Genomic DNA, 26,145 nt, shown 5'->3' with positions numbered 1-26,145 from the left:
ATTTTTTGCCAACATAATTTTAATTTCTGGGCCATTTTTGTCAAACCTCCATTAATTTATGATCCTGATGCCTACACAGTTTTGGTGCCTGGACACATTATAGTGCATGAAGAGTACATGTACATGTTTCTTCTCTGATTACATTACCTTCTGGGAACATATGCTTCTTGGTGTAGGTGGGATGCAGATCATCTGAGTATATGGTGATTCTGTGTACACAGAAGTTAAAGAAGTAATAGTTGTTGAAAAAGTCAAAGTTACAGTACTTGTCATAGCAGTAGTGGACGTGGTCATAGGTGTCCCTGTTGATGTGGGTGTTGTTGTCTCAGTTGTTGTACTAATTGTAAATGGTGTTGCTGTTGATGTAGGTGCTGATGTTACAGTTGTAGTAGTAGTGGACGTGGATGAAGTTGTGCCTGATGTTGGTGTTGTTGTCTCAGTTGTTGTACTAGTTGTAGATGGTGTTGCTGTTGATGTAGGTGTTGATGTTACAGTTGTTGAAGTAGTAGTGGACCTGGTTGAAGATGTCCCTGATGTTGGTGTTGTTGTCTCAGTTGTTGTACTAACTGTAGATGGTGTTGCTGTTGATGTAGGAATTGATGTTACATTTGTAGTAGCAGTGGACGTGGATGAAGATGTGCCTGATGTTAGTGTTGTTGTCTCAGTTGTTGTACTAGTTGTAGATGGTGTTGCTGTTGATGTAGGTGTTGATGTTACAGTTGTAGTAGTAGTGGACGTGGATAAAGATGTGCCTGATGTTGGTGTTGTTGTCTCAGTTATTCTACTAGTTGTAGATGGTGTTGCTGTTAATGTAGGTGTTGATGTTACAGTTGTTGTAGTATTAGTAGTGGATGTGGTTGAAGATGTCCCTGATGTTGGTGTTATAGTCTCAGTTGTTGTACTAATTGTAGATGGTGTTGCTGTTGATGTAGGTGTTGATGTTACATTTGTAGTAGTAGTGGATGTGGATGAAAATGTGCCTGATGTTAGTGTTGTTGTCTCAGTTGTTGTACTAGTTGTAGATGGTGTTGCTGTTGATGTAGGTGTTGATGTTACAGTTGCAGTAGTAGTGGACGTGGTTGAAGATGTGCCTGATGTTGGTGTTGTTGTCTCAATTGTTGTACGTGTTGTAGATGGTGTTGCTGTTGATGTAGGTGTTGATGTTACAGTTATTGTAGTAGTAGTGGATGTGGTTGAAGATGTCCCTGATGTTGGTGTTGTTGTCTCAGTTGTTGTACTAGTTGTAGATGGTGTTGCTGTTGATGTAGGTGTTGATGTTACAGTTGTAGTAGTAGTGGACGTGGATGAAGATGTCCCTGATGTTGGTGCTTTTGTCTCAGTTGTTGTAATTGTTGTAGATGGTGTTGCTGTTGATGTAGGTGTTGATGTTACATTTGTAGTAGTAGTGGACGTGGATGAAGATGTCCCTGATGTTGGTGTTGTTGTCTCAGTTGTTCTACTAGTTGTATATCGTGTTGCTGTTGATGTTGATGTAGGTGTTGATGTTACAGTTATAGTAGTAGTGGACGTGGATGAAGATGTGCCTGATGTTGGTGTTGTTGTCTCAGTTGTTCTACTAGTTGAAGATGGTGTTGCTGTTGATGTAGATGTTGATGTTACAGTTGTTGTAGTAGTAGTGGACGTGGTTGAAGATGTCCCTGATGTTGGTGTTGTTGTCTCAGTTGTTGTACTAGTTGTAGATGGTGTTGCTGTTGATGTAAGTGTTGATGGTGATGTTACAGTTGTTGTTGTAGTTGTAGTGGACGTGGTTGAATATGTCCCTGATGTTGGTGTTGTTGTCTCAGTTGTTGTACTAGTTGAAGATGGTGTTGCTGTTGAAGTATATGTTGATGTTGCAGTTGTTGTAGTAGTAGTGGACGTGGTTGAAGATGTCCCTGATGTTGGTGTTGTTGTCTCAGTTGTTGTACTTGTTGTAGATGGTGTTGCTGTTGATGAAAGCGTTGATGTTTCAGTTGTTGTAGTAGTAGTGGATGTGGTTGAAGATGTCCCTGATGTTGGTGTTGTTGTCTCAGTTGTTGTACTTGCTGTAGATGGTGTTGCTGTTGATGTAGGTGTTGATGTTACAGTTGTTGTAGTAATAGTGGATGTTGTTGAAGATGTCCCTGATGTTGGTGTTGTCTCAGTTGTTGTACTAGTTGTAGATGGTGTTGCTGTTGATGTAGGTGTTGATGATTCAGTTGTTGTAGTAGTAGTGGACGTGGTTGAAGATGTCACAGATGTTGGTGTTGTTGTCTCAGTTGTTGTACGTGTTGTAGATGGTGTTGCTGTTGATGTAGGTGTTGATGTTACAGTTGTAGTAGTAGTGGTTGTGGTTGAAGATGTCAATGATGTTGGTGTTGTTGTCTCAGTTGTTGTACTAGTTGTAGATGGTGTTGCTGTTGATGTAGGTGTTGATGTTTCAGTTGTTGTAGTAGTAGTGGACGTGGTTGAAGATGTCCCTGATGTTGGTGTTGTTGCCTCATTTGTTGTACTAGTAGATGGTGTTGCTGTTGATGTAGGTGTTGATGTAACAGTTGTTGTAGTAGTAGTAGTGGACGTGGATGAAGATGTGCCTGATGTTGGTGTTGTTGTCTCAGTTGTTCTACTAGTTGAAGATGGTGTTGCTGTTGATGTTACAGTTTTAATAGTAGTGGACGTGGATGAAGATGTCCCTGATGTTGGTGTTGTTGTCTCAGTTTTTGTACTAGTTGAAGATGGTGTTGCTGTTGATGTAGGTGTTGATGTTAAAGTTGTTGTAGTAGTATTAGTGGACCTGGTTGAAGATGTCCCTGATGTTGCTGTTGTTGTCTCAGTTGTTGTACTAATTGTGGATGGTGTTGCTATTGATGTAGGTGTTGATGTTACATTTGTTGTAGTAGTAGTGGACGTGGTTGAAGATGTCCCTGATGTTGGTGTTGTTGTCTCAGTTGTTGTACTAGTTGTAGATGGTGTTGCTGTTGATGTAGGTGTTGATGTTACAGTTGTTGTAGTAGTAGTGGACGTGGTTGAAGATGTCCCTGATGTTGGTGTTGTTGTCTCAGTTGCTGTACTAGTTGTAGATGGTGTTGCTGTTGATGTAGGTGTTGATGTTACAGTTGTTGTTGTAGTAGTGGACGTGGTTGAAGATGTCCCTGATGTTAGTGTTGTTGTCTCAGTTGTTCTACTAGTTGTAGATGGTGTTGGTGTTGATGTTACAGTTGTTGTAGTAGTAGTGGACGTGGTTGAAGATGTCCCTGATGTTGGTGTTGTTGTCTCAGTTGTTGTACTAGTTGTAGATGGTGTTGCTGTTGATGTAGGTGTTGATGGTACAGTTGTTGTAGTAGCAGTGGACGTGTTTGATGATGTCCCTGATGTTGGTGTTGTTGTTTCAGTTGTTGTACTAGTTGTAGATGGTTTTGCTGTTGACGTAAGTGTTGATGTTACAGTTGTTGTAGTTGTAGTGGATGTGGTTGAAGATGTCCCTGATGTTGGTGTTGTTGTCTCAGTTGTTGTACTAGTTGTAGATGGTGTTGCTGTTGATGTAGGTGTTGATGGTACAGTTGTTGTAGTAGTAGTGGACGTGGTTGAAGATGTCCCTGATGTTGGTGTTGTTGTCTCAATTGTTGTACTAGTTGAGGATGGTGTTGCTGTTGATGTAGGTGTTGATGTTACTGTTGTTGTAGCTGTAGTGGATGTGATTGAAGATGTCCCTGATGTTGGTGTTGTCTCAGTTGTTGTACTAGTTGTAGATGGTGTTGCTGTTGATGTAGGTGTTGATGTTACAGTTGTAGTAGTAGTGGACGTGGATGAAGATGTCCCTGATGTTGGTGCTTTTGTCTCAGTTGTTGTAATTGTTGTAGATGGTGTTGCTGTTGATGTAGGTGTTGATGTTACATTTGTAGTAGTAGTGGACGTGGATGAAGATGTCCCTGATGTTGGTGTTGTTGTCTCAGTTGTTCTACTAGTTGTATATCGTGTTGCTGTTGGTGTTGATGTAGGTGTTGATGTTACAGTTATAGTAGTAGTGGACGTGGATGAAGATGTGCCTGATGTTGGTGTTGTTGTCTCAGTTGTTCTACTAGTTGAAGATGGTGTTGCTGTTGATGTAGATGTTGATGTTACAGTTGTTGTAGTAGTAGTGGACGTGGTTGAAGATGTCCCTGATGTTGGTGTTGTTGTCTCAGTTGTTGTACTAGTTGTAGATGGTGTTGCTGTTGATGTAAGTGTTGATGGTGATGTTACAGTTGTTGTTGTAGTTGTAGTGGACGTGGTTGAATATGTCCCTGATGTTGGTGTTGTTGTCTCAGTTGTTGTACTAGTTGAAGATGGTGTTGCTGTTGAAGTATATGTTGATGTTGCAGTTGTTGTAGTAGTAGTGGACGTGGTTGAAGATGTCCCTGATGTTGGTGTTGTTCTCTCAGTTGTTGTACTTGTTGTAGATGGTGTTGCTGTTGATGAAAGTGTTGATGTTTCAGTTGTTGTAGTAGTAGTGGATGTGGTTGAAGATGTCCCTGATGTTGGTGTTGTTGTCTCAGTTGTTGTACTTGCTGTAGATGGTGTTGCTGTTGATGTAGGTGTTGATGTTACAGTTGTTGTAGTAATAGTGGATGTTGTTGAAGATGTCCCTGATGTTGGTGTTGTCTCAGTTGTTGTACTAGTTGTAGATGGTGTTGCTGTTGATGTAGGTGTTGATGTTACAGTTGTTGTAGTAGTAGTGGATGTGGTTGAAGATGTCAATGATGTTGTTGTTGTCTCAGTTGTTGTACTAGTTGTAGATGGTGTTGCTGTTGATGTAGGTGTTGATGATTCAGTTGTTGTAGTAGTAGTGGACGTGGTTGAAGATGTCACAGATGTTGGTGTTGTTGTCTCAGTTGTTGTACGTGTTGTAGATGGTGTTGCTGTTGATGTAGGTGTTGATGTTACAGTTGTAGTAGTAGTGGATGTGGTTGAAGATGTCAATGACGTTGGTGTTGTTGTCTCAGTTGTTGTACTAGTTGTAGATGGTGTTGCTGTTGATGTAGGTGTTGATGTTTCAGTTGTTGTAGTAGTAGTGGACGTGGTTGAAGATGTCCCTGATGTTGGTGTTGTTGCCTCATTTGTTGTACTAGTAGATGGTGTTGCTGTTGATGTAGGTGTTGATGTAACAGTTGTTGTAGTAGTAGTAGTGGACATGGATGAAGATGTGCCTGATGTTGGTGTTGTTGTCTCAGTTGTTCTACTAGTTGAAGATGGTGTTGCTGTTGATGTTACAGTTGTAATAGTAGTGGACGTGGATGAAGATGTCCCTGATGTTGGTGTTGTTGTCTCAGTTTTTGTACTAGTTGAAGATGGTGTTGCTGTTGATGTAGGTGTTGATGATAAAGTTGTTGTAGTAGTATTAGTGGACCTGGTTGAAGATGTCCCTGATGTTGGTGTTGTTGTCTCAGTTGTTGTATTAATTGTAGATGGTGTTGCTATTGATGTAGGTGTTGATGTTACAGTTGTTGTAGTAGTAGTGGACGTGGTTGAAGATGTCCCTGATGTTGGTGTTGTTGTCTCAGTTGTTGTACTAGTTGAAGATGGTGTTGCTGTTGATGTAGGTGTTGATGTTACCGTTGTAATAGTAGTAGTGGATGTGGTTGAAGATGTCCCTGATGTTGGTGTTGTTGTCTCAGTTTTTGTACGAGTTGAAGATGGTGTTGCTGTTGATGTAGGTGTTGATGTTACAGTTGTTGTAGTAGTAGTGGACGTGGTTGAAGATGTCCCTGATGTTGGTGTTGTTGTCTCAGTTGTTGTACTAGTTGTAGATGGTGTTGCTGTTGATGTAAGTGTTGATGTTACAGTTGTTGTAGTAGTAGTGGACGTGGTTGAAGATGTCCCTGATGTTGGTGTTGTTGTCTCAGTTGTTGTACTAGTTGTAGATGGTGTTGCTGTTGATGTAGTTGTTGATGGTACAGTTGTTGTAGTAGCAGTGGACGTGTTTGATGATGTCCCTGATGTTGGTGTTGTTGTTTCAGTTGTTGTACTAGTTGTAGATGGTTTTGCTGTTGACGTAAGTGTTGATGTTACAGTTGTTGTAGTTGTAGTGGACGTGGTTGAAGATGTCCCTGATGTTGGTGTTGTTGTCTCAGTTGTTGTACTAGTTGTAGATGGTGTTGCTGTTGATGTAGGTGTTGATGGTACAGTTGTTGTAGTATTAGTGGACGTGGTTGAAGATGTCCCTGATGTTGGTGTTGTTGTCTCAATTGTTGTACTAGTTGAAGATGGTGTTGCTGTTGATGTAGGTGTTGATGTTACTGTTGTTGTAGCTGTAGTGGATGTGATTGAAGATGTCCCTGATGTTGGTGTTGTCTCAGTTGTTGTACTAGTTGTAGATGGTGTTGCTGTTGATGTAGGTGTTGATGTTACAGTTGTTGAAGTAGTATTGGACATGGATGATGATGTCGCTGATATTGGTGTTGTTGTCTCTGTTGTTGTACTAGTTGTAGATGGTGTTGCTGCTGATGTAGGTGTTGATATTACAGTTGTTGTAGTAGCAGTGGATGTGGTTGAAGATGTCACTGAAGTTGGTGTTGTTGTTTCAGTTGTTTTACTAGTTGTAGATGGTGTTGCTGTTGATGTTACAGTTGTTGTAGTAGTAGTGGACGTGGTAGAAGATGTCCCTGATGTTGGTGTTGTTGTCTCAGTTGTTTTACTAGTTGTAGATGGTGTTGCTGTTGATGTAAGTGTTGATGTTACAGTTGTTGTAGTAGTAGTGGACGTGGTTGAAGATGTCCCTGATGTTGGTGTTGTTGTCTCAGTTGTTGTACTAGTTGAAGATGGTGTTGCTGTTGATGTAAGTGTTGATGTTACAGTTGTTGTAGTAGTAGTGGACGTGGTTGAAGATTTCCCTGATGTTAGTGTTGTTGTCTCAGTTGTTTTACTAGTTGTAGATGGTGTTGCTGTTGATGTAAGTGTTGATGTTACAGTTGTTGTTGTAGTAGTAGTGGACCTGGTTGAAGATGTCCCTGATGTTGGTGTTGTTGTCTCAGTTGTTGTACTAATTGTAGATGGTGTTGCTATTGATGTAGGTGTTGATGTTACATTTGTAGTAGTGATTGACAAGGACGAAGATGTGCCTGATGTTGGTGTTGTTGTCTCAGTTGTGATACTAGTTGTAGATGGTGTTGCTGTTGATGTAGGTGTTGATGTTGCATTTGTTGTAGTAGTAGTGGACGTGGATGAAGATGTCCCTGATGTTGGTGTTGTTGTCTCAGTTGTTGTACTAATTGTAGATGGTGTTGCTATTGATGTAGGTGTTGATGTTACATTTGTAGTAGTGGTTGACAAGGACGAAGATGTGCCTGATGTTGGTGTTGTTGTCTCAGTTGTTGTACTAGTTGTAGATGGTGTTGCTGTTGATGTAGGTGTTGATGTTACAGTTGTTGTAGTAGTAGTGGACGTGGTTGAAGATGTCCCTGATGTTGGTGTTGTTGTCTCAGTTGTTGTACTAGTTGAAGATGGTGTTGCTGTTGATGTAGGTGTTGATGTTACAGTTTTTGTAGTAGTAGTGGATGTTGTTGAAGATGTCCCTGATGTTGGTGTTGTCTCAGTTGTTGTACTAGTTGTAGATGGTGTTGCTGTTGATGTAGGTGTTGATATTACAGTTGTTGAAGTAGTATTGGACGTGGTTGAATATGTCCCTGATGTTGTTGTTGTTGTCTCAGTTGCTGTACTAGTTGTAGATGGTGTTGCTGTTGATGTAGGTGTTGATGTTACAGTTGTTGTTGTAGTAGTGGACGTGGTTGAAGATGTCCCTGATGTTAGTGTTGTTGTCTCAGTTGTTTTACTAGTTGTAGATGGTGTTGGTGTTGATGTTACAGTTGTTGTAGTAGTAGTGGACGTGGTTGAAGATGTCCCTGATATTGGTGTTGTTGTCTCAGTTGTTCTACTAGTTGAAGATGGTGTTGCTGTTGATGTAGGTGTTGATGTTACAGTTGTTGTAGTAGTAGTGGATGTGGTTGAAGATGTCCCTGATGTTGGTGTTGTCTCAGTTGTTGTACTAGTTGTAGATGGTGTTGCTGTTGATGTTAGTGTTGATGTTACAGTTGTTGAAGTAGTATTGGACATGGTTGAAGATGTTCCTGATGTTGGTGTTGTTGTCTCAGTTGTTGTACTAGTTGTAGATGGTGTTGCTGTTGATGTAGGTGTTGATGTTACAGTTGTTATTGTAGTAGTGGACGTGGATGATGATGTCGCTGATATTGGTTTTGTTGTCTCTGTTGTTGTACTAGTTGTAGATGGTGTTGCTGTTGATGTAGGTGTTGATATTACAGTTGTTGTAGTAGTAGTGGATGTGGCTGGAGATGTTCCTGATGTTGGTGTTGTTGTCTCAGTTTTTGTACTAGTTGTAGATGGTGTTGCTGTTGATGTAGGTGTTGATGTTACAGTTGTAATAGTGGTAATGGACGTGGTTGAAGATGTCCTTGTTGTTGGTGTTGTTGTCTCAGTTGTTGTACTTGTTTTAGATGGTGTTGCTGTTGATGTAGGTGTTGATGTTACAGTTGTTGTAGTAGTAGTGGACATGATTGAAGATGTCCCTGATGTTGGTGTTGTTGTCTCAGTTGTTTTACTAGTTGAAGATGGTGTTGCTGTTGATGTAGGTGTTGATGTTACAGATGTAATAGTAGTAGTGGACGTGGTTGAAGATGTCCCTGATGTTGGTGTTGTTGTCTCAGTTGTTGTACTAGTTGTAGATGGTGTTGCTGTTGATGTAGTTGTTGATGTTACAGTTGTTGTATTAGTAGTGGACCTGGTTGAAGATGTCCCTGATGTTGGTGTTGTTGTCTCAGTTGTTGTACTAATTGTAGATGGTGTTGCTATTGATGTAGGTGTTGATGTTACATTTGTAGTAGTAGTGGACGTGGATGAAGATGTGCCTGATGTTGGTGTTGTTGTCTCAGTTGTTCTACTAGTTGTAGATGGTGTTGCTGTTGATGTAGTTGTTGATGTTACAGTTGTTGTAGTAGTAGTGGACGTGGTAGAAGATGTCCCTGATGTTGGTGTTGTTGTCTCTGTTGTTGTACTAGTTGTAGATGGTGTTGTTGTTGATGTAGGTGTTGATGTTACAGTTGTAATAGTGGTAGTGGACGTGGTTGAAGATGTCCCTGATGTTGGTGTTGTTGTCTCAGTTGTTGTACTAATTGTAGATGGTGTTGCTATTGATGTAGGTGTTGATGTTACAGTTGTTGTAGTAGTAGTGGACCTGGATGAAGATGTGCCTGATGTTGGTGTTGTTGTCTCAGTTGTTCTACTAGTTGTAGATGGTGTTGCTGTTGATGTCGGTGTTGATGTTACAGTTGTAATAGTGGTAGTGGACGTGGATGAAGATGTGCCTGATGTTGGTGTTGTTGTCTCTGTTGTTCTACTAGTTGTAGATGGTGTTGCTGTTGATGTAGGTGTTGATGTTACAGTTGTTGTAGTAGTAGTGGACGTGGTTGAAGATGTCTCTGATGTTGGTGTTGTTGTCTCAGTTGTTGTACTAGTTGTAGATGGTGTTGCTGTTGATGTAGGTGTTGATGTTACATTTGTTGTAGTAGTAGTGGACGTGGATGAAGATGTCACTGATGTTGGTGTTGTTGTCTCAGTTGTTGTACTAGTTTTAGATGGTGTTGCTTTTGATGTAGGTGTTGATGTTACAGTTGTTGTAGTAGCAGTGGATGTGGTTGAAGATGTCCCTGATGTTGGTGTTGTTGTCTCAGTTGTTGTACTAGTTGTAGATGGTGTTGCTGTTGAAGTATGTATTAATGTTGATGTTACAGTTGTTGTTGTAGTAGTAGTGGACGTGTTTGAAGATGTCACTGATGTTGGTGTTGTTGTCTCAATTGTTTTACTAGTTGTAGATGGTGTTGTTTTTGATGTAGGTGTTGATGTTTCAGTTGTTGTAGTAGTAGTGGACGTGGTTGAAGATGTCCCTGATGTTGGTGTTGTTGTCTTAGTTGTTGTACTAGTTGTAGATGGTGTTGCTGTTGATGTAGGTGTTGATGTTACAGTAGTTGTAGTAGTGGATGTGGTCGTAGAAGTCCCTGATGTGAGTATGGTTTTCCCAGTGGTTGTGCTAGTTGTAGATGGCGTTGCTGTTGATGTAGGTGTTGATGTTAAAGTAGTTGTTGTAGTAGTAGTTGATGTGGTCGCAGATGTTTCTGTTGATGTTGGTGTTGTTGTCCCAGTGGTTGTACTATTTGTAGATTGTGTTGTTGTTGTTGTAGTTGTGATAGTAGTAGTGGTTGTAGTGTTTGTACACTCTTCTTCTGTAACACACTCCATGGTTTCTTCCTTCAGAAATGTTTCTAAAGGGCACTCAGGAAAGCATCCTATAGGTAAATAATAAAGAAAAAAACATGGCATGGGGATTAACAAAGTGTATCTTGACAATCATTTAAACTGAGTTGTGGAAGAAACATTCTTACTCATTTTGTTATGTCTTGTAAACAATAGCATGCATTTTAAAACATGTAACTTCATTTTATTGAGCCTTTTTGATGTCTACCTGTTTTTGCATATTTTATGTAACATGTTCTTAGAATATTGTAAAAAGTTTAAGTCTGACCTTCAAGTGGAGGAATTTGATCAGGGCAGGTTCCTGAGGGGTTTCTGCAAGTTTTCATACAAGATCCACAGGGTTTGTAATGCCACTTACATTCTCCAAGATGGTTGTAGTAGTCACAGAATAAAGCTGCAAAAACAATCACTTCAGTAAGCACAACAGCAATATTTATAACAGATGACAAATCATATAACTTGTTTTGAATCTCTAGATAATGTTTTTTGTTCTCTGATACTGCTCAGTGCATGTATATAGACAGATTATTATTAATATTATTATTATTATTTTTTATAATTTTTACTTACGGCAAATGTTTGGGCTCCGCCATGCCACACAAACTCCCTTTTTACGACATTCAGCAGCATAGGCTGCAACTGCAGTACAGAAACAATCACAGTCACCCCCTGTGTCACATGCACAGGTGTCCCATACACAGGCATCATAGTACGGGACAGAGTCCACCTAAGTACAGAGGGACACAACATTTCACAGCTTACATCATGTAATGATTGAAGAAGGCCAATGGTGATATTTAAGAACTAGGTTTGATTTTATTCCTTTTGATTTTGTTTTGTATTCTTAATTGCCATTTGTAAGGGCAACCATGGTAACTTTTTTTTAGATGTATTTAGTCACTCTAATGTTGCTCCAAACCAGAACTTTTTTTTTTCTTCCACAGAACACAAGGACATTTTTCAAAACCTTAACACAGCTTTTTGCAACATAATGAAAGTGAATAGTGACTCTGAGCTGTCCAGCTCAAAAAGGACCAAAAAACACCATGAAACTACAATAAAAGTAGTCAATGTGCATCATATTTCAAGTCTTCTTTAGCCATAGAACCCCCCCCAAAAATTATTATTTATTTATTTTTGTTTGTTTATCACTATTTACTTTCATTCTATGACTTAAATCTGTGTAAAGATTTTTCAAATTTTTCTTTTTGGATGACATTAGCAGTGTTTCCCCTAGGACTTTTATCGTATATAGCACTCATCCACAAGCCCACAATGCCAGTCCTGTATTAACGTGTGTCAGTGATGGAATAGCTTAAAACAGGGGTATCAAACTCTCTTTTAGCCTGGGCCACATCAGTGTTACTGTATGTGTGCCTTCAAAAAGCTGAATGAAAATGTGGCATCAGAACCTGCTTTGGTAGCACCCATGCAATTACTAATAATATTGCATATTTTGTGCATTGAGATGCACATTTGACAGTAAAGCATTGATTTTGAGGTTGGGATGGAGATGTAAATTATGATATTAACAACAGTAACATCTGTGAAAAAACAAAAAACAAAAAAAAACACCTAATTCTTATAAATTTTAATATTCTGACAGTGCCGCTGGACAAGCCGCCTCTGCCCTGCACGCCTCTCACACCTCAGCCAACTAGGGCTTCGGGTCAACTGGGAAAAGAGCAAGCTCCTCCCGGTTCAGAGCATCTCTTTTCTCGGTTTGGAGTTGGACTCAGTCTCGTTGATGGCGCGCCTCACGAACGAGAAAACAGCAGTTCCACTGAAACTCTTTCAGAGGCTCCTGGGGCATATGGTATCCTCAGCGGTGGCCACTCCGCTCGGGTTAATGTATATGAGACCGCTTCAGCACTGGCTTCAGACTCGAGTCCCGAGATGGGCATGGCGCCACGGGACACATCGTGTGGCCATCACACCGATCTGTCACTGCCTCTTCAGCCCTTGGACCGACCTCACATTTCTACGGGTATGTGTTCCCCTAGAGCAGGTCTCCAGGCACATCATGGTTATGACAGATGTCTCCAATACGGGCTGGGGCACTGTATGCAATGGGCATGCAGCCGGCGGCTGATGGACGGGCCCACGGCTGCGTTGGCACATCAACTGCCTCGAGATGCTGGCAATTCTGCTCACCCTGCAGAGGTTTCGGCTGTTGATCCAGGGCAAGCACGTGTTAGTTCGGACAGACAACATGGCAACGGCAGCATATGTCAACTGTCAAGACAGTTTGCGATCCCGTTGTATGTTACAACTCGCCCGCCGTCTCCTCTTCTGGAGTCAGCAGCACCTCAAGTCGCTGCGAGCCAGTCATGTCCCGGGCGACCTCAACACTGCAGTGGACGCACTGTCATGGCAGGTTACCCTCAGGGGAGAGTGGAGACTCCACCCTCAGGCGGTCCAGCTGATTTGGAGTCGATTTGGGTAGGCACAGGTAGACCTGTTCGCCTCCCAAAAATCCTCCCACTGCCCACTCTGGTACGCCCTGACCGAAGCACCTCTCGGAATAGACACGCTGGCACACAGCTGGTCCCCTGGACTTTGCAAATATGTGTTTCCCCTAGTGAGCCTACTGTGCAAGGTCAGGAAGGATGAGGAGCAGGTCATCCTGGTAGCACCCTACTGGCCCACCCAGACGTGGTTCTCGGACATCACGCTCCTCACGACAGCCCTCCCCCCTCCCCCAGCAAATTCCCCTGAGGAAGGATCTTCTTTCTCAGGGACGGGACACCATCTGGCACCCGTGACGGGATGTGGAAGACTTAAGTGGTCTACCACCCGCGGTAGTAGACACGATCACTCAGGCTAGGGCCCCCTCTACAAGGTGCCTGTATGCCTTGAAGTGGCATCTGTTCGCTAAGTGGTGTTCTTCCCGACATGAAGACCCCCAGAGATGCACAGTCGGATCAGTGCTTTCCTTCCTGCAGGAGAGGTTGAAAGGGCGGCTGTCCCCCTCCACCTTGAAAGTGTATGTAGCCGCTATAGCGGCACACCACGACACAGTGGACGGTAAGTCCTTAGGGAAGCACGACCTGATCATCAGGTTCCTGAGAGGCGCCAGGAGGTTGAATCCCTTCAGACTGCACCTCGTTCCCTCATGGGACCTCTCTGTAGTTCTTCAGGGTCTACAGAGAGCCCTCTTTGAGCCCTTGCAGTCAGCTGAGCTTAAGGCACTCTCTTTGAAGTCTGCCCTCCTGACTGCACTCACTTCCATCAAGAGGGTAGGAGGCCTGCAAGCGTTTTCTGTCAGCAAAACGTGCCTAGAGTTCGGTCCAGGCTACTCTCACGTGATCCTGAGACTCCGACCGGGCTTTGTGCCCAAGGTTCCCACGACCCCTTTTAGGGACCAGGTGGTGAACCTGCAAGCGCTGCCCCAGGAGGAGGCAGACCCAGCCCTGACGTTGCTGTGTCCGGTGCGTGCTTTATGCATCTATTTGGATTGCACACAGAGCTTTAGAGTCTCTGAGCAGCTCTTTGTCTGCTTTGGTGGACAGCGGAAAGGAAGCACTGTCTCCAAGCAGAGGATCGCCCACTGGCTCATTGAAGCCATAACAATAGCATATCAGGCCCAGGACGTGCTGCCCCCGGTAGGGCTACGGGCCCATTCTATCAGGGGTGTAGTGGCCTCCTGGGCCTTGACCAGTGGCGCCTCTCTAACAGACATTTGCAGAGCAGCGGGCTGGGCAACAACCAAAACCTTTGTGAGGTTCTAAAATCTCTGGGTGGAACCGGTTTCGTCCTGTGTAGTGGCACGCACAAGCAGGTAAGTACAGCCGGTCGGGTGTATCGCTTGCGCATAGCGCCTTTCACCTCCTCTGAGCTGAAGACGTGCGCCGTTGACTCCCAGTAGTGTTCACAAACTGTGTTCCCTGGTTGATTTCCTCCAAGCCCTGTGGCAGATGAGTTTGTGGAGAAACTCGCTGCCGGCTCAGCACACATGCTAACTAAGCCCTGTACTGGGGTAGGTGCTCCGCATATGGTGGTTCCCCGTAGGTAACCCCATGTGATGTATATCTTCCGCTAATTAATTTCCCTGTTGGTAAACTGCGTCAGTCAGCATGCTTGTAGTAACTCTTCCCCCATAGCGTAACTCTTGCCCCAGTCGGTTAATTCTCTTTTTTTGGGGGGAGAGGGAAAAAAAAAGGGATAAGAGGCCACGACTGGGCTAGCCCATCTCTATCTTTTGGGTAGTCGACTTGTCCCCAAAGGGCCGTTCGACACTCATAACAGTGTTGGGGGAGGTTACGTGTCGATCTGGTGCGCTGGCTACGAGGCACACAGTGGTCTGCCCGTCACACACCGCCAGTTCACGTAACACAGTTCAGCCAGTTGCGGCATTTTGTGTAGGAACCCCTAGTGTCACTACATCGACACAACGCCTAGTGAATGACAGATAGGGAATGTCCTGGTTACTTGCGTAACCTCCGTTTCCTGATGGAGGGAACGAGACGTTGTGTCCCTCCTGCCACAACGCTGAATTACCCGCTGAAATGGCCGAGACCTTGTCTCTGCTCCTCAGCACAAAACCTGAATGAGTGGTTGCATACCAGCTCCTTTTATACCCATATGTCCGGGGGAGTGGTATGCAAATACCACTTGCCAATTTTCATTGGCCTTTTATCAAAGACCAGAGGTGTCTCCGGCTCCCAAGAGTGACCCCTAGTGTCACTACATCGACACAATGTTTCATTCCCTCCATCAGGAAATGGAGGTTACGCAAGTAACCAGGACGTTTTACCCCCACAAACAGCATTTCCATCTCAATTTACTTCAGTTTTCCACAGACAGCCTGTATTAGATGGTCCAGTTTGAGAAATAAACTCACTGACTAAACCATTAGCAATCGGTGTTGGTTCACAGAATGAAAAACGACTGCCCTCTACTGATCATGTCTCTCCCGCACCGCCTAATATCGCGTCACACCGCATGAAATCACAGTATCCGTTTCCCTTTGATATGCATTTGTGTGTGTTTGGTGTGGTCTCTTTCGCAGTGTAGAAAGCACAGTGCACTGCTGCAGAATACATATAGGGGAAACACTGCATTAGGGTGAATAAATAATGACTGAATTTTTATTTTTCGGTGAACTATTCCTATAAGTTGATTTTAAAATAGTAAAAAAATGCACAGTTAAAAAAAAAAAAAAACATTCTAACCAGTGAAGGCTGAACATTTCTAAGTATGCATCCTCTATAGACAAGAACATAAATGCTAAAGAGCAGAAGGCCATAAACTTGTTTTTGTTCTCAACTCTCAATTTATTTAATTTATTCTGTTACTTACAATTAAAAGACAATCTGTAAAGACATCACTTTTGATGATGCTGCATTGTTTTTCAGCCCAGGCATGCCGATGTGGATTTTTTTTACAAGGGTCCATCAGATCTGTCACATCTGGGCAGCTGGGATTCACCTTCCAGCTGTTCCCAAATATCTCTGCATATGTCACCCCTTCTCCATCATGCTTCATAAAATCATTATTTGCATTACCATCAAAGTTTCCACACAGTCCACACACCTTGCCCTGCAATATAGATCATGTGGATGACGTTTAGGTGTCAGTCAAGTGGGTGAACAGAGGGAGAAGAGTAAGTTTGTGTTTGGGTCTGAATGGGTGATGCATACCTTTAAACTGGGATGGAGTTGGAGCATCAGACTTGTTTTATTGTCCCAGATTAAGTTTAAAAGATCTCTGACCTCTATGACAATGTAGATCCCAGCAGAATGGATATAATATGGGTAAACAGTACCATTGCTCTCAACAACTTTGACACCCTTCTCTTGAGATAAAATCACCTTGTATCTCTGCAGGATTTGAATAGTTAGTGGCATGATATAAACAGTATGTAACTGAATATCACTCTTTCATAATATCATAAAAACAGATTTTTCATTTGAAAATTTGCTACCCATCATTGTTAGGGTAGCTGCTTGGAAACTGTAGCTTCCCAAACTATGCTACTCATAAGTAGTTAAACTATAGTCAAGCCACTCTTTCAAAGAAGTCCCTTAAAGGCTTCACAGGGGCTCAAGTGAATTAGTGAAGCATTTATGTGAACTAGTTTATTAACATGAACCGTCCGAATTAGCAAATCAATATGACTGTGTAAAAAATAAATCGATAATTAAAACGTTATTAACTTTTAAAAAGAGCTTCTTGCCAGCAGCTGACGTGGAGCGTGATGTAAGCGTGTCAGCGAGTTCACATGAGAATTCGGAAATGATGCTTACAACCGAAGAATAAACGTCATGCAAGAGTTCATTTCAAACGGCGTCAGAGCCCTGGATAGAAGAGCCAATTTAAAGTTAAAAACGTTTTAATTATCGACTTGTTTCTTACATAAACCTATCGATTCACTTCAGAAGACATTAATTGATCGATTGTCGTCACATGGATTACTTTTATGCTGCCTAAATGTAACTTTTGGACTGTCAAAGTTTACTTCCATTATTAGGATCTAACAGAGCTCTAACTTCTTCTAAAAATCTTAATTTGTGTTCTGCTGAAGCAAGGCAGTCATACATACACTATATTGCCAAAAGCATTCGCTCATCTGCTTTTAGACGCATATGAACTTAAGTGACATCCCATTCTTAATCCATAGGGTTTAATATGACGTCGGCCCACCCTTTGCAGCTATAACAGCTTCAACTCTTCTGGGAAGGCTTTCCACAAGGTTTAGGAGAGTGTTTATGGGAATTTTTGACCATTCTTTCAGAAGCACATTTGTGAGGTCAGACACTGATGTTGGATGAGAAGGCCTAGCTCGCAGTCTTCACTCTAATTCATCCCAAAGGTGCTCTATCGGGTTGAGGTCAGGACTCTGTGCAGGCCAGTCAGGTTCTTCCACACCAAACTCACTCATCCATGTCTTTATGGACCTTGCTTTGTGCACTGGTGCGCAGTCATGTTGGAACAGGAAGGGGCCATCCCCAAACTGTTCCCACAAAGTTGGGAGCATGGAATTGTCCAAAATCTCTTGGTATGCTGAAGCATTCAGAGTTCCTTTCACTGGAACTAAGGGGGCAAGCCCAGCTCCTGAAAAACAACCCCACACCATAATCCCCCCTCCACCAAACTTCACAGTTGGCACAATGCAGTCAGACAAGTACCGTTCTCCTGGCAACCGCCAAACCCAGACTCATCCATCAGATTGCCAGATGGAGAAGTGTGATTCGTCACTCCAGAGAACGCGTCTCCACTACTCTAGAGTCCAGTGGCGGCGTGCTTTACACCACTGCATCTGACGCTTTGCATTGCACTTGGTGATGTATGGCTTGGATGCAGCTGCTCGGCCATGGAAACCCATTCCATGAAGCTCTCTACGCACTGTTCTTGAGCTAAACTGAAAGCCACATGACTGTAGTGACTGACTCTGCAGAAAGTTGACGACCTCTGCATACTATGCGCCTCAGCATCCTCTGACACCTCTCTGTCATTTTATGTGGCCTACCACTTCGTGGCTGAGTTGCTGTCATTCCCAATCGCTTCCACTTTGTTATAATACCACTGACAGTTGACTGTGGAATATTTAGTAGCGAGGAAATTTCATGACTGGACTTGTTGCACAGGTGGCATCCTATCACTGTACCATGCTGGAATTCACTGAACTCCTGAGAGCGGCCCATTCTTTCACAAATGTTTGTAGAAGTAGTCTGCATGCCTAGGTGCTTCATTTTATACACCTGTGGCCATGGAAGTGATTGGAACACCTGAATTCAATTATTTGGATGGGTGAGCGAATACTTTTGGCAATATAGTGTATCTGGGATGGCATCGGGGTAAGTGAATAATGAATAAAGAATTTTCATTTTTTTGTGAAATATTCCTTTAAATGATTCAGATTTCTCAGTGCTCATTAAGTGCTCATTACTACCTCAGCTTTATTGCTGTGTTCACAACACACTGTGAAAAATGTAGCGTTTTGTGACACTACGCCTTTACTTGTTGGAGAAAGTAGTATGTTACTGGAAAGGCTACATTATTGTGAAAATAGCTGAGCTACTGTTCCATGTTAGTAGCTATGCTACTTTAAGTAATTACACAGCTCTCTGGAAAAATTTATTCAAATTGTTCATACGCGCCATTCAGAGGTCGGCAATATCTGATTTATGACACACAACACAGCCGGGCATAAAGTGATATTGGGTATTGCGAGTCATCTTTCCTAATTCTCGGATCATTGTGCGATCTCTACAAGTAAACTTATTATAAAATAATGATTAATGTCCATTCATTCACTTATTTGGCAAGTAGTCTTGTAATAAGATGGATAATGAGAAGTAATGCATGTATTCTAATGAGAAGAAGAGAGTAATTGTTGAAAAAATAAAGATCAACAGAACTCGGGTGGAACTGAGCTGTTCAGCTATTTATTTCTTTTCACATAATTGCATAATTTTAACGTAAATAAAAATGTTATGTCCATTTATTTATTTGTTTAGTTAGTAGCCATGTATTAAGTGGGATAATGTAAAGTCAGCCGGTTATCATCGCAAAATAAACCCATTCAGGATAATGCAAGACCCATTCACTCCACACTGATGTCCTAATCACCCTGTTGGTGTTTATTTTGCGATAACGATGACCTTTACTTACTCCCCAACACTGCTATCCATCTTCAATAATATTCATATAGTACATATATGATATTCTTGTTCTATGTTGCATATTTTAAGATACTGTAATACTATATTGATGCTGGCTTAGCTGTAAAATAACATTACCCCAAAAGAGAGACTGATGGACTTGGAGCAAATGGAGTTTGTGGTGCCACAGGGGATGTTCTCTGTGACGAGGCGTAAAGAGGGACTGTGGTCCATATTGCAGTTATCCTAGAGTGGTTACAATCATACAGTTTCAGACAGTGAATAGATTAACTTGTTAAAACAGTTACACAGTGTGTTTTTAAATAAATAGATTGCATTATTTAGATGTTTTTGTTTATTTTTGACTAAGACAACCAGGGATTCCCAGTACTTGTCATTTCCAACTGTTAAATAACATAAAATTAGAAAAGATAAAACTTGATCTATAGTGATTTTATTTCAGACATATATATATATAGCTTGAGGGACACACATACATGGGCTAAGATGTATTCACAGTCTTTGTGGAAAGAATATCTCTTTCCGTCAAATGTCTTGAAATGACCTTCACCATAGATGGTACACGTGCCGTAGCATATCTTTTCTGTACAAATCCACATGCCATCTTTGCAGGTGCTGAAATACGTCAAATATATGCAGATTAATAATAAATCATTACATGCATGGACTTATTATCACCCTGTAAGACCCTTCCGCCCACATAAAGCTTATGAGTCCTTGTCATACGATATAATCTGAACAATGGTGCCGTTGTAATGTCATAGGTTATAACATGAGTGATTGGCTTACCAGGTATTACAGTCCTGTCTAACCTGCTTCCCAGGTGAATAGGTCACTCCATTAAGGACACAGGGACATTTATGCTTCTTCACACACCCTGTACCATCAGCCAGAAGGTAACGTGGGCACATACACCCTGATACACACCCTGTGCTCACCTATAGCCAAATCAACACTGGTAACATTAGTTGCAACATTGGTAATCCATCTTGTTCCTTGCAAGCCTGCTATTACAAGACTTGTTATATCATGCTATCTACAGTATGCAGCATAAATGAGTATAAACTCCCTCTAAACATAAAGATATACAGTATTTTTATTTCTAAATGATTACTAGTACAATTCATGCAAAGATAACAACATTGAAATTTATTAAACATATACTGTACTTAATAACAAAATAGCAAGATATGTTATCAGTATCTGTAAAAATATTTGCTTAAGTAAAGGGTTGCAAAAATGAGTGCACCCTTGAATAAATTCAAATAGTGTGCAATATTTTAGTACTCCATAACTTTCAAAAACTGCTCTGACCCTTCTTGACATCAAGTGTACAAGTTCATGACATACTGTATTTTAATGTCTATCCTGTTCCACTCCTGGAGGATGACCTCCTTGAGTACTCTGATGTTTGAAAGGGGGTGATGCTCAACTTGCACCCCACAGGTGCTTAAATAGGTTGGGTTGAGATTGGGTGACATACTACCTTGTTTATCCACAGGAATGCAGCAGTGGCTTTGGGATTATGTTTAGGGTCATTGTTATGGTAAAAAAGTGCCCGACAGCCCTGGGTGGGGAGTGAGGGTCACACCTTCTGTTTTAAGATTTTGCAGAACATCTGTAAATTCATGATGCAATTGATGAAGTACAATTCCCCCACACCTTCAGCACTCATACATCCCCATATAAGAAATGTACCACTTCTGTACTCCATTCTGGGGACCATGCACTTCCCACTGTACTCCTCCCCTGTGTGATGTCATGCATTTTGGATGTCATCAGATCTAAAAATAAAATGACTTTGGGCTCATGAACCGGCTTATAGATTCTCAAAGGTCTGCAACTTTATTAGTATGGGCCTTGACAAAGGCTAAACAAGCATTTTATGCTTTGGCTTCAGCAGTTGCTTCCTGTGTGGATGACAACCATGCATTCCACTTATTTGCAGAGTGTATCTTATTGTGTAATCAGTCATTCCAGTTTGGCTTCCCACAGCTTTCCCAGCTATGAGGCACATTCTTGGTGATTCTTAGCAAAAATCGCTCATTATCATTTTGATAAAGTCATTTTTTTGTTTGTTTAGTTTTTACATGTTTTATTAGTATCTGATAAACCAGAGTTGCTTTAAAATTACATCATACATGAACACCAAATATACCTTATTTGTAAAGAGAAAGAGCTAAATTTGTTAGGTTTTAGAGGGGGTGTCCTCATTTATGCTGCATAATGTATTTATTATAACAAAAAATAAAATATGAAAAACTAATGAAAATTCTGTTATGCTTTTCATTTGGCTTTAATCCATCTTAACTCACACAATTATTTGGGTCTTGGTTCTGACATGTCCTTTGGCACTCTGTTCCCTTTTGGCCTCCTTCATAATTTGAGCAGTTGAAGAAGACCATTGGAGCCAAACAATCTAAACAGAAAAGGCCCATGGATGAGGAGTATAATACTTATCTCAAGTTAGGCTAGTGGTTTTGTAGAGAAGGTAGTTGCAGCTCACCTTCCTGTTTAGGACAGTTTAATTTCCCATGATTGCAGGTGCTGTATAACAAAATAGTGTAAATCAGGAGTTATTAATGTATATGGTAATCAGTAATTTCCATAGGGTTTCTATTAACAATGCACTAGTATAAAGTTTGGAACTCATATACCATTTTGCACCATTTATGTTGATTGTCTTTGATGGCTCTATAACCTGGCTGTCATAGTAACAAGGACACTGCTGAGCATGCACACAGCTGCCTTCGTTGAGGTAGGAGCCCTCAGGACAGACACAGCCATCTAAAGGTGTGTAGGACACTTCGCAAGTGTAGTCCTGCCAACTGAGAGAACTACATGTGTTGCCACAGCTGGTCACGCTGTAGGAGTACTTCATGTTGTTTGAACATTTAGGAATCGTGTCTGTACAGACAGAGACAGACAGGTAGCAGTTTAACAGAGCAAGCCTATAGAAACTATACATAAAAACTAATACAAATGTACAGTATGTACTGTAGCTCTCACCACAAGGGTGTGAATCCATCCATCCCTGGAGAATGACTCCTCTGGAAGCACAGGCATGGGCATATGTGGACAAGGCCGCACACATACACTTCTTAATATCTGCACACTTACAGGTGTCATAGACGCATCTCTGCAGAGGATGGAAGCCAAATTGCATACATAAAGGTACACAATTGTACAGTAAATATAAAAAGAGACTATAAAAACAAAACAAAAAAGAGACTTTTGGGCAGAAATACTCACTTCATAGTAAATCTCAGGACATATTTCTGAATGACATGAGGCAAAGGTTCCATCCGGGTTTGTGAGACGGGAGCACCATTCTTTAGCTAGTTTAGCTGAATGAGAAAGAATAAAAATGATTTTGCGTGTCCCTATAATTATCAAAGCTACATTTTTATCCCAACAAAAATAAAAATGTCCTCGTCTTCTAGCAGTATATCAAGAAAGGTGATCCAAAATATTCAAATGCAACATTGATGTGACATTATGGCATATTACAACAAAGACTCTTTTATCCTATCAACTAGTCATACAATCTCTAAAACATCAGTACATCAGTGCATGTTGTATTATTTATTTTATCCAGGTTAATGTTTACCTGCTTCCATACTCATGCTACAGGGGCTTTCTAAAATAAATGTGTTTTCAAGATCTGGACAACTGTACTGGTGTTTCCAAAAGTTGACAAATGTTGTTGGTGTCCCTTCTATAATATCTGATTCGGTTTTAAAGTCATCTTTTTGGACATCGTTATAGTTCCCACACAGACCTGAGAGAAGCATGATGAATAACCAAGTTAACTAGAAAGACACAATATTTATAGTGCATCATAAACAGTTCACAATATTTGTATTTATTCCATCTATATGAAACATTTTCTAGTTTATATATAGTTACTGTGTTTTGGCTTTGAAAGGCAGCACAGTTTTGGTATATATATATATATATATATATAAATACCAAAACTGTGCTGCCCTTCAAAGCCAAAACACAGTAACTACACCAACACTGACGTCCTGCCAAATGAGGGTTGTAAATCATATAATCACTCCATTTTCTCTTAATCTAAGCAGAGCTGAGCCAAACTCATATCACAGGACAGATCATAGTTTGTCCAAGAGACCCAATTTCAGTTATAACTGGTTACAGTGTTTTGCCTTTGAAGGGTAGTGTTTTCTGTGATGCACTGAAAGTGGTTTGGGCACATATTTTGACAGTTAACAATATGACAGTATGATTGGCTTTCTGCTCATACTGACCATTCAGTTTCCCTTTCTCTTCAGGGCTGGCTACAACATACAACTGCATGACTGGAGCCAACTGGATCTCTAGACGAAGACTTTTCAAATCAGCAATGATAAAGGAGGAAGAGGGCTGGAAGATGACCACACCATCTGTGATAAAGAAATGAATAGATAATAAAAAAAGCCACAAATGTTTCATATCAATTAAATCACAGCAGTGCTTTTTTATGACAATAACTATAATGCACAGAATATCTTGATATGTAATTGGTAAGAATAAATGTAATTATACTGTTTTCAGAGTAGGAAAATTAGGACATGTATTGACATTTCATTAGTTTGGTCTCATAATATAGGGGAAAACATGTCCATCCTTAAGGGGCACCACAGTGTTGTGTACACTGATCTTCTACTTTACTCCTTTTACACAAACTGCATCTCTATGGAACTCTCTTTGAAGCTCCTAAAACAGGGGTCGACAACCTTTTTGTGGGGAAAATGACAAGACATTTCCAATATATTTAGCTATTTTTATATAGAAAAACATACCTGTTTCCATACCAACAAGTTGTTGTGCCTTTTGCACTTCAAATAAAATAAATAAATAAATAAATAAAATAAAATAAAAAAAAAATCAGCTTTTTAGTCAGCCAAATGAATGAAATAGGCTCTTAAAAGAGTAAAGAGGATTCAAACCATTCAGTGACGAGATGATAAGAAAAGCCTTTGGAATCAGCCAAGTATGCTTTAAGGATGCACATGATTGGAGCAGACCTTATTTAGCAGATTTTATTACAGATTTTTACTAATTTTATTACAGGTAAATTAAGTGAATTCAGTGTAATGGGGTTGTTTTCCCCTTCATGACTGTTATAAGAACAATATTACTGAACTAATGAAAACTTATTCTGATTCTGATTTGACAACCTACCTTTGAGGTAAGGAAGCCTAAGTGGGTTGTCACTCATTATCACAGTCCCACTGGAGGAAATACAAATCTGTTTCATAAGTAAAACAACAAAATTAAAACAAATTTAATAAAAATTCACTGAAGAAAAAAGTGGGACAACTAGCCCTCGTCTCGTCTCTCCTCTAAATTCAATCACTATTTCTGGTCCTCTAATTTGATTTTGCCAAATGGTGTTCCAAGAGTGCTTAAATATAGTATTACATAACTGGGACGTTTCACTGTTTGTATCACTCCTCTTGTCTGTTTTTGCAATGTTCCAAACAAGACTACATGAGTGGTGTGGAGACGAAGTTCTGTGAATTTGCTCTGAGAAGTGGGTTTTTTGAAAGTTGGAAAATGCAAAACCTGAAGTGTAGTTCGAGTGTGGGGGTGGAATGCTTAAGGATGCTTTTTTTGTTTCACTGAGAAGTCACGAAAAATGTTGTGGCAGGTAGGATTAAATTTACAGCTCGACCCATTCATTTGTTTGGGTCATTTGGTATCAAAATCATTTACTGTTGTAAAACGCAGTTGATCGTTTCTCTGGTTGAGAATCTCTGCTTTGGCGTCTTTTAGATCTATTTTCGTTGGTGGGAAAAAGTGAACTGGCAAAATTTTTTCTGAAATGGCAGTATTAATTTGTTGTTTATAGAACTGTTGTTTATATTACCTGCGGCACTTGTACTTATGGCTGGATTACAGTACTGATATGCAAAATGATGTGATAAATATAGAAGTGAAACCTATTTTATATGCGACCTATTATATTTATGTTTAAACCTCTTAAATATGGCATACACTTGGTGCTCTTAAACTGTTAGCGTAATATTTGAGATGCAAAGACAGGAATTATTAAAGATAGGAAAATTCAATACAGTGCTTACAGTGTTCCCTGAGAAGACAAGGGTAACAGACTTTAAACATGTGTCTGTTGGGGTCTGATCACACTTTGCCAGATTTCCCAGAACAGCAATATCACTACCATTGGAGTGCTGCATAACAAACAAACAAACAAACAAACAAACAAACAGATCATTCATAATTTCACAGAGTAAAAGTCAAGGTGCATTTGATTCATAGAGAATCACAGACCTTAGTGAGGATGTAATCACAGTTGCCACTAAAGGTGAAGCTTTTTCCATCATAAGTGGTGATGTGAGACCCTCCAACAACAGAGCAGATTCCAGGACATTCCAGATCTGTGCAACTCCAATATCCAGCAACACACACACTGATGCGGTATAGCAGCAATGTTATTATGTGTATATTCTGTCAAAAACGAGTAGCTTGTGCATGTTTAGATTGTACTACAACTGACTCACCATGTTTTACACGCTTGTGTGTATGACTGTCCTGACTGGTATATTATGCCATTGTGCACACATGGGCAGTCATTCACAGATATACAACCGCTGTAACCGATGTCATCTTCCACAAAGCCTTTACAAAAAGTAGTCAAAATGGTGTGATTTTTATTGAAAACAGAAAGAACAAAATAGCTCTGATATTTGAGATCTACCTAAGGAAAACATGTTTTAAATTATCCTATTGTGAATTGAGTCTTACCCTCAGGGCAGAAACAGCCATCCACGCAGTGTTCTTTACACAACATGCTTCCTTCTGGGTCAGTGCAGGTGTTCTTGCATGGTCTGCCACATTCCAAGTATTCCATGTTTAGTGGGCATTTCTTCGCTGCACATAAAATATTTTCTTACATAGTATATTATAGTACATCATTGCTGTTCTATCTATCTATCTATCTATCTATCTATCTATCTATCTATCTATCTATCAATAGTCAGTCCATCCGTCCGTCTATCTATCTACACTGAAAAAAATGGAAAGAAGCTCTATTGAATATACTATACCAGTACACTTAAAATCAACTTAATACATTTATTTTAGAGATGAGGACATAATTATCTTGTGTAAAGTCCAAGTAAACTGCTTTCTCAATTTACTAAATTAAATTGAGTTAATCCAACATAATTCTTTAGTATTGGGTCTCAACTTAATTTCACTGTGTACAATCCAA

General features: G+C 40.7%; 1 protein-coding gene across 1 annotated transcript in view; it reads right to left on the bottom strand.

The window, feature by feature from the left end:
- The window catches only part of LOC127435680 (mucin-2-like), a 56,809-nt gene that overhangs the window by 25,253 nt on the left and 5,411 nt on the right, over window positions 1-26,145 (bottom strand). Inside the window, exons 7-26 of the mRNA XM_051689317.1 lie at window positions 25,677-25,802; window positions 25,433-25,550; window positions 25,203-25,341; window positions 24,995-25,102; window positions 24,093-24,159; window positions 23,177-23,311; window positions 22,516-22,686; window positions 22,158-22,252; window positions 21,915-22,044; window positions 21,563-21,812; window positions 21,412-21,452; window positions 21,221-21,324; window positions 19,695-19,843; window positions 19,382-19,520; window positions 19,023-19,130; window positions 15,921-16,100; window positions 15,580-15,819; window positions 10,849-11,005; window positions 10,547-10,672; window positions 148-10,310 (exon numbers count right to left, since the gene is read on the bottom strand). Coding sequence (XP_051545277.1) covers window positions 148-10,310; window positions 10,547-10,672; window positions 10,849-11,005; window positions 15,580-15,819; window positions 15,921-16,100; window positions 19,023-19,130; window positions 19,382-19,520; window positions 19,695-19,843; window positions 21,221-21,324; window positions 21,412-21,452; window positions 21,563-21,812; window positions 21,915-22,044; window positions 22,158-22,252; window positions 22,516-22,686; window positions 23,177-23,311; window positions 24,093-24,159; window positions 24,995-25,102; window positions 25,203-25,341; window positions 25,433-25,550; window positions 25,677-25,802 — 12,746 coding nt within the window. The remainder of the gene's footprint in view (window positions 1-147; window positions 10,311-10,546; window positions 10,673-10,848; window positions 11,006-15,579; window positions 15,820-15,920; window positions 16,101-19,022; window positions 19,131-19,381; window positions 19,521-19,694; window positions 19,844-21,220; window positions 21,325-21,411; window positions 21,453-21,562; window positions 21,813-21,914; window positions 22,045-22,157; window positions 22,253-22,515; window positions 22,687-23,176; window positions 23,312-24,092; window positions 24,160-24,994; window positions 25,103-25,202; window positions 25,342-25,432; window positions 25,551-25,676; window positions 25,803-26,145) is intronic.

The sequence above is a fragment of the Myxocyprinus asiaticus genome, chromosome 46 (genome assembly GCF_019703515.2).
Source record: "Myxocyprinus asiaticus isolate MX2 ecotype Aquarium Trade chromosome 46, UBuf_Myxa_2, whole genome shotgun sequence".
Taxonomy (NCBI): Eukaryota; Metazoa; Chordata; class Actinopteri; order Cypriniformes; family Catostomidae; genus Myxocyprinus; species Myxocyprinus asiaticus.
Note: the sequence above shows the minus strand (reverse complement) of the source record. Positions and strands in the feature narration are given on the sequence as shown.